The sequence below is a fragment of the Theobroma cacao genome, chromosome 1 (assembly GCF_000208745.1).
Source record: "Theobroma cacao cultivar B97-61/B2 chromosome 1, Criollo_cocoa_genome_V2, whole genome shotgun sequence".
Lineage (NCBI taxonomy): Eukaryota > Viridiplantae > Streptophyta > Magnoliopsida > Malvales > Malvaceae > Theobroma > Theobroma cacao.
In genome coordinates, this window is record NC_030850.1 from 31,636,252 (window position 1) to 31,643,104 (window position 6,853).

The window sequence follows — 6,853 nt, forward strand, 5'->3', positions numbered from 1 at the left end:
GGATAAAAATATTTATAATTTTCACTTCTAAGTATAATTTTCATAATTTATAAATAAATTTTATATATGGAAACGGTGATGAGGCATCGGAAAATTTGGGATAAAAAAAGGTAATAGAAGAGAGCTTCGGTTTGTTCCCAATCAGGCAATCACCCGAGCTCCTAACCGGGTAGGCCCGATGGCTGAAGGCCATGCACTGGCATGTTTTGAGTTTGGGCCTCTGAAACAGGATGTTTAAATTATGGGCTGTCACTAATCTATAACTATAAGAAGGAAATCTAGGACAACCTTATCCCTAGAAATTGCGATAACTCCAGAGTCGGGATAAACCCAATCAGGGTTGAAAGTTTGTCAGTTGTTACGATCGAGGTTAGCGTCTTATTCCTGCCACGCAGCAATCGCAACACTATCCTGGAAAACCTTATCCCCAAACTTGCAGAAACCCAGAATCCCTCCCCCCACCTTAACACAGTACGAATGCAAGGTACAAACTTTTACTCAACGAATCTGATTCTTCTCTTCCTTCTTACCAATTAAACATTCTCTTTTCCTTTCTGGGTACTTTCTATTCTGGTTTTATTGTGCCCGATTTTTTGTATTGAAATTATTAATACGTTCCTAATTCTTGCATTTGGTTTCACCATGTCTCATTTTTGAATATTTGATGTTTCGGATAATGTCTTGTCTTTACATTGTTCAAGCATGGGTATCCGGGGCCGAGGCAATTTGGATCGCCTAAGGACGATATGGACTCCTGAAATGGACCGATATTTCATTGATCTAATGTTGGAACAGGTGAACAATGGTAATAGGTTTGATGATCATGTGTTCAGCAAAACAGCATGGAAGAACATGATTTCAATGTTCAATGAAAGGTTCAACTTTGAGTACGACAAAGATGTTCTCAAAAATCGGCACAAAACGCTGAGAAATCTGTACAAAGGTGTTAAGAATCTCTTAAACCAGAAGGGTTTTACCTGGGATGCAACGCGACAAATGGTGATCGCTGACGGTAAAGTCTGGGATGAATACATCAAGGTGCAATGCTTAATTATGTGATAACTTAAAAGTATTTATTACATTATAGGGTCTTACAGGGTTTATTCACAGGTAAACCCAGATGTGCGTCCTTACAGAGTAAAAACTGTCCCGTACTATAATGATTTGTGTTTTATATATGGAGATAGGAGAGCTGGGGAAAAGGGTAATAATTCTATCCTTGGTAGTACTAAGTTTTTAGCCTGGTGTATCTAATTGTTGGAAGGTTTCGTATGTGCTTCTACCTTGCTGAATGCTGATGATTGTTTACCAGGTGATAATGTGTCTGAGACATCATCACACTTGGGTGAGGATGAAACAGGTTCAGCCGCTCAGCCAGAATGTGCCAATGAGGGAGCTTTGAAGGCTGTTCATGAAATTGCAGCGGATGAAGATTGTATCTCTGTGTCACAAGAAGTGAAGGACACGCCAGAGACTATGCCAAATGTAACAACAACCCCACTGTATAGTCGTACTAGGACAAATTGGCATCCACCAATGGACCGTTCTTTCATTGATCTTATGCTTGAGCAAGTGCACAAAGGGAACCAGGTTGATGGTGTATTCCGCAAGCAGGCATGGGTGGAGATGATTGCTTCATTTAATGCTAAATTTGGTTTTAACTATGACATGGACATACTAAAGAATCGCTATAAAACTCTGAGAAGGCAATATAATCTCATAAAGAATATTCTTCAACTGGATGGATTCGCCTGGGATGATGCTCGTCAAATGGTGACAGCTGATGATAGTGTATGGCAAGACTACATCAAGGTATGTTCTATGTGTAAACTCAAACTTCATCTTAATAGCAAAATAGTTAAGTCCTCTTACACGTTCCTTCTGCACCAGTTCCTCTAATCTAGGCCATGTTGTCCATAATACGTTTGAATATTTTTTATCATACCTGAAGCTTAGATAATCTACTTGGAAGCCACATAGGATCAGTGTCAGTGTGTCACATGTACCTTAGGACTTAGGCAGAGACAATATCCACCATCAAGAATTAGTGGTGTCATTTTATTTTGTTAGGGTCAAGAGGTGAAGTGGAAAACGGTGCTCATTGTTACATTCTTTCTTCATTTTATTCATATTTTTGTATGGTTAACTATTAAGCCTTTTGAGAAGTAATGGAACCTTCTGATGCATATTTTAACACTCATTTCATTCGATGAGATTTTAAAAGTTTTGATGGCTAACATACAGGGCCAAAAGGATGCTCGGCAATTCATGACCCGGCCAGTGCCATACTATAAAGACTTGTGTTTGATATGCAATGATCCAGATCCTGATGAAAGTGACTGCTTTTCCCTTCATTGTTTGGAACCACAAAATACAGTCCAAGAAGTGAAGCCCAGGCGAGAAGCTAAGAATTCTCAGTCGCTTGCAGCATCAGTTTCCAGTGAAGATGAAATTGGTAATGTGCTGGAGCCAGCACATATTGGTTCAAAGACAATTGGGTCTAAACTTAAGTACAAACGTCAATTAGAAAACCAGTTAAATTCTGCACATTCAAAAAAGTCACGAGGTGAAGATGACAGTATGGCCAGTGCTCTCCGAGAGATGGCAACTGCTGTTACTTCATTAACAGAGAAGAAGGATGACGGTAGCTCAAACCCCATTTCAATAGAGAATGTAATTATAGCTGTACAGGCATTACCAGACCTGGATGAAGACCTTATATTAGATGCATGTGATTTCCTGGAGGATGAAATCAAAGCAAAAACATTTCTGGCGCTGGATGCCAAACTAAGAAAGAAGTGGTTGTTAAGGAAGCTTCGTCCTCAGCAGTGAGTTTAACTGAGTTTAATTTTATTCTTAGCTGATTAGGCTACGAGCCAGACAGGAAGTTAGATTTGTGTCACAGCAAATGTAAATTTCAGTTAGTTGAATAGAGTTGTTTATAAGCAAATTGGCACCATTAACATTCAGCAAGTTTCAATATTCTTGTGAAAATGGCTTAGATGTTATATATTCCAACAGTTCCATACTTCATATGTTCCATCAACATCCAGAATTTGTTTGTTTTACTTGTATTCAAAATGCTTATATTTTAAGGTTATTAAGGAAACTCCAAAAAGGAGCATAGATCCTATTAGAACCACAATCAGTCATAGATAGCCTTTGAATCACAAATTTGAAAAAACATAAAACATTGTTCGAAGTTGGTAGTGCCTACGAAGCTTTACAATCAGATGAACTTGCAAATGCAAGAATGGAAGAGGAAGTAAACAAAGCTGATACTGGCATTATGCACTAAAGACAGGAAAAATACAAGAGTCTTAACTCTTTTGTGGCCAAATTGATAACATGGACCTGTAAGATAAATTACATTACATTCATAAATCTATCCTAGCTTTCTCTATCAAAGTATCAGCATGTTCAACACAAGAAAACATCGATGATGGCACGTTTGATAAAATTTGAAGTAGAGGACCATCTACGCTGTCTTGTTCATAAGGCACCATCAAAGATGGTGGACAACAATAGTCCTTGTACAAACTCGCACCTCTTTGCCTTCTCCAAGTGCTCCTTATCTGACAGAGGGGGTGGTTGAACATCTCTGTCCACCGGAAGACTATCATGGATAAAAAGGAGAAAGAAAAAGTAAAACCATATCCTGATATCATTTAAAGCAGAAGGCAAAGCATTCTTATATGTCTCAAAAGTTATGAAGCAAGCGAAATCAGTTAGAAAATAACACACTTAAAACTTGCTATCAGCCTTGCATTAAGTCAGATAAAATGGAAGCAAAACCTCAAAAAGACATCATTTCCATTCTTGTTTCCCACCAACTGTTGTTGGTTCTTTTTCTTGTCCAGTCAATGTGATTAAAGTGTGTAGTCATTTGTTTAAGCTACAAAACTTATAAAAACAAAAATTTTCTTTGTCATTCTTATTTTTTCATGATTATTTTCACATGTACTACACATCTTTACCATTTAAAATAAATAGCATAATCATGCTGTTATAGCTCAGTTTCCAAAAGATTTAGCATTAGCTCAACCACATGGAAGAGGGCTAGGAACATGAATCATGAACACAATACCTTAAACACATGATAGAATAACTTACTTTTCTAACATATTCACATCTGAGCCTTTCTCTTCCAAGGTTGCTTCAGTAGAAGAGGCAGACTTTACACTTTCAGACGAATAAGCTGGAGGTACGTACGAAAGAAATGAAAGCACTGGGTCGGGTGCTGTATTGGAGGAAGAAAGTGAAGACCATGACCTGGCAAGAAGAGATTGATAATGTGCATCATGCAACTCCTTTCTCAAGGAAAGAGTTGAATACGAGTCGCCTTTACAAAATTTTAATTTGTGGTTGCTGTAATCACTGGTCAAGGGACACAGGTCATAAACCTCAAAGCATCATCATGGTCACACAAACAAAATTACAAATTAAAGGGACTTTTTGAGAGATTCCTTAGAAGAAAGTAGTGGAGGTGAGAAACCTTTCACACACAATGACATAACCTACAATAGGAAAATGAGTTAAAAAAGAAAGAAAATAAAAAAGAGAAGTGACATCTTCAACTCATATGAAATAAAAGGATATCTTGAAAGGATTCCCATGCTGTGTTGTTATGTGGTCAACCATGTTCATCCCTACCCTCAAAGTACAGACAGGACATACCTGCGCAATTATAAGCAACATCGAATTACTTATTTTAAACATCATTTGCCTCTAAAGTGCAATTAAAATCAAGCTATCTAGAATTATTCTGAGATTCGATAAGAATACTTCCTTTTGGTGAGTTTCACATTGCATTTGCTCTTCTTAAACAAAAGACCACATATTATGTAATGAGGCATATTTAGGAAACGTTCTATAAGCTAGAATATACCCTGACAACGTATAAAGCCCCAATTCCCGCCAATAGGCAAACTCACACACAATGAGAGAGGGAGAGAGAGAATATGCTCTGACACTTTAACTTCAATCAATGAAACCAAAGAAGGGAAAACAAAAGGAGCTCTAGAATATTAAGAATGAATGTCAGTTTCGTAAAAGAAAATGTGCATAATAGTAAAAACAGAATCCAGTGAAGCCAAAAACAAATTTTATCCAGTAGCCCTAGCAATCATCCATACAATACCGTGACAGAAGAAAATACAAGCCATATAATTGAGCAATCTGGATAAAGTCAATACACACTTCTCAAGCGTATGTGAGTCAGACTGTGTAAACAAGAACACTTTGAGCCAGACAAAAATGCAAGATGGTGGAAAATATTGCACATAAAGAAAATAACAAGTTCATAAAATGATACACAAAAGAGTGGTAATGCTGAAAAGAAGGGTGGGAAAAGATTTGAGAATTCCAGTTATGATAGCATGTGTTCATCAATCCAAGCTTTCCAGGTTGATTACCAAACAACTTCAAATGCCTTTCATCTTCCCCCCAAGTGGCAAACACATAGCATTAAAAGAAGGATCAGTACAGTCGAAGTTCATATAGCTGAGATTCAAGGCATTCTTGTGCTGAGTCAACTTATGCACTGCTAGTAAAAGATTCCTTCATATCTAACTATTATTCACAATTACTAAAGTAAAGCATGTCCAGGAAGAGCAAAAACATACTTTAAGTATCAATTCTAACAATCTTTCCAAAAATAACAAACTTTTATGCCAAACAAGAAATTCAGAAGGGAAGTACGTACCCCATAGTTAGCTTCAAGATGATGCTCCTCGTCAATATGGCAGCACAATCCAAGTAAATCAAAATCCTCAGAACAATATGGGCAGGGATATTCTGTTTTCAATTCATCGTCTTCTTCAATCTCTTCAAAATCATTACAACGATCTGCTTCCAAAAAGAACAACACCCCATTTCACTAACCATCCCAAATCCAGAAAAAAAAAAACGCCCCACAATGAAAACAAAAGAAGTAAAAGGAAAAAGAAAGAAAGAAAGAAACTGTTTTTTTTTAATTAAATAAAAACTAACCACTTTGGGATTTAAGAGTGGATTGATAGCTCCTTGATGAAGCTGAGAAACCAAAGCTCCAAGTATCATCCTCCATTGAAATTAGATCACTGTCTAAAACTGCAGCTGCCTTTTGTTTGTAAAAGCAAAAGTATCTTGGAACACGGGTGCTTCTTAGATTTCCTTCTTGCTTTCTGGCTAGGGGCAAAGAGCGAGTTAAATGGGGGAGGAAGTGAAGTTCGGGGAACAAACTGGGAAACTTTTCGTTTGCCCTTTTCAAGGTTGTAAAGAGAGCTGGATTCTTAGCGAACACGAATTCCGACTTCTGAAATGACCAGCAACTCCCGCGTATTTTTCAGGAACTACACTCAACAACCTTCTTGTAAAAGCACCCTTCCGGATTAAGTATTTTAATTACATTTTTGTCCGTTAAAGTTTGAGGTTTTTACGGAACTGTCAAATTCAGATCCGTTTTATGGAAATGCGGGTACCGACCGGGGCTTTTCTTGTCTTTTTCACTTCTCTTTTGTTTCTTGCTTTTCCTTAATATAGTGTTTGATACGGATAAGTGAGATCATATTTTTTATAATGTGTTTAATTAAATTATATTATAATATTTATTTTGTAACAGAATACTATGACGTAAGATTGTATTACAATTATATTACAATCAAGAGATGTAATATAATTATAGTTCAAAATCAATGCAATCACATTATATTGTACTCTGTAATGTTCTTAAAAACACTTTTACCTTTCAACTTTATTATCTTGTTAAAAATATTTTGTAACGTTATAATTAAAATAAAATATATAATATAAAAATTAAAAATTAAAATAAAATAAAATATAAGAAATTAAAATTTATATAATATAGGTAAAA

The 6,853-nt window shown here is 36.4% G+C and overlaps 2 protein-coding genes across 4 annotated transcripts; one reads left to right on the plus strand and one right to left on the minus strand.

The window, feature by feature from the left end:
• On the plus strand, nt 308-3,040 carry LOC18613632 (L10-interacting MYB domain-containing protein). Of its 2 annotated transcripts, none has more exons than XM_007050963.2 (5): nt 308-484; nt 702-1,038; nt 1,111-1,204; nt 1,313-1,812; nt 2,245-3,040. In XM_007050963.2, the coding sequence occupies exons 2-5, from the start codon at nt 703-705 to the stop codon at nt 2,830-2,832; spliced, it is 1,518 nt and encodes a 505-aa protein (XP_007051025.2). In that variant the 5' UTR covers nt 308-484; nt 702; the 3' UTR covers nt 2,833-3,040. The 2 variants fall into 2 exon arrangements, with proteins under 2 accessions (XP_007051025.2, XP_017981063.1); XM_018125574.1 differs by having other exon boundaries at nt 796-1,038.
• LOC18613633 (protein DEHYDRATION-INDUCED 19 homolog 4) lies at nt 3,262-6,315 on the minus strand. 2 transcript variants are annotated; one of them, XM_007050965.2, is made up of 5 exons: nt 5,992-6,315; nt 5,705-5,847; nt 4,600-4,677; nt 4,114-4,370; nt 3,262-3,616 (listed from the first exon to the last, which is right to left on the minus strand). In XM_007050965.2, the coding sequence occupies exons 1-5, from the start codon at nt 6,065-6,067 to the stop codon at nt 3,493-3,495; spliced, it is 678 nt and encodes a 225-aa protein (XP_007051027.2). In that variant the 5' UTR covers nt 6,068-6,315; the 3' UTR covers nt 3,262-3,492. The 2 variants fall into 2 exon arrangements, with proteins under 2 accessions (XP_007051027.2, XP_017981070.1); XM_018125581.1 differs by having other exon boundaries at nt 5,705-5,850; nt 5,992-6,304.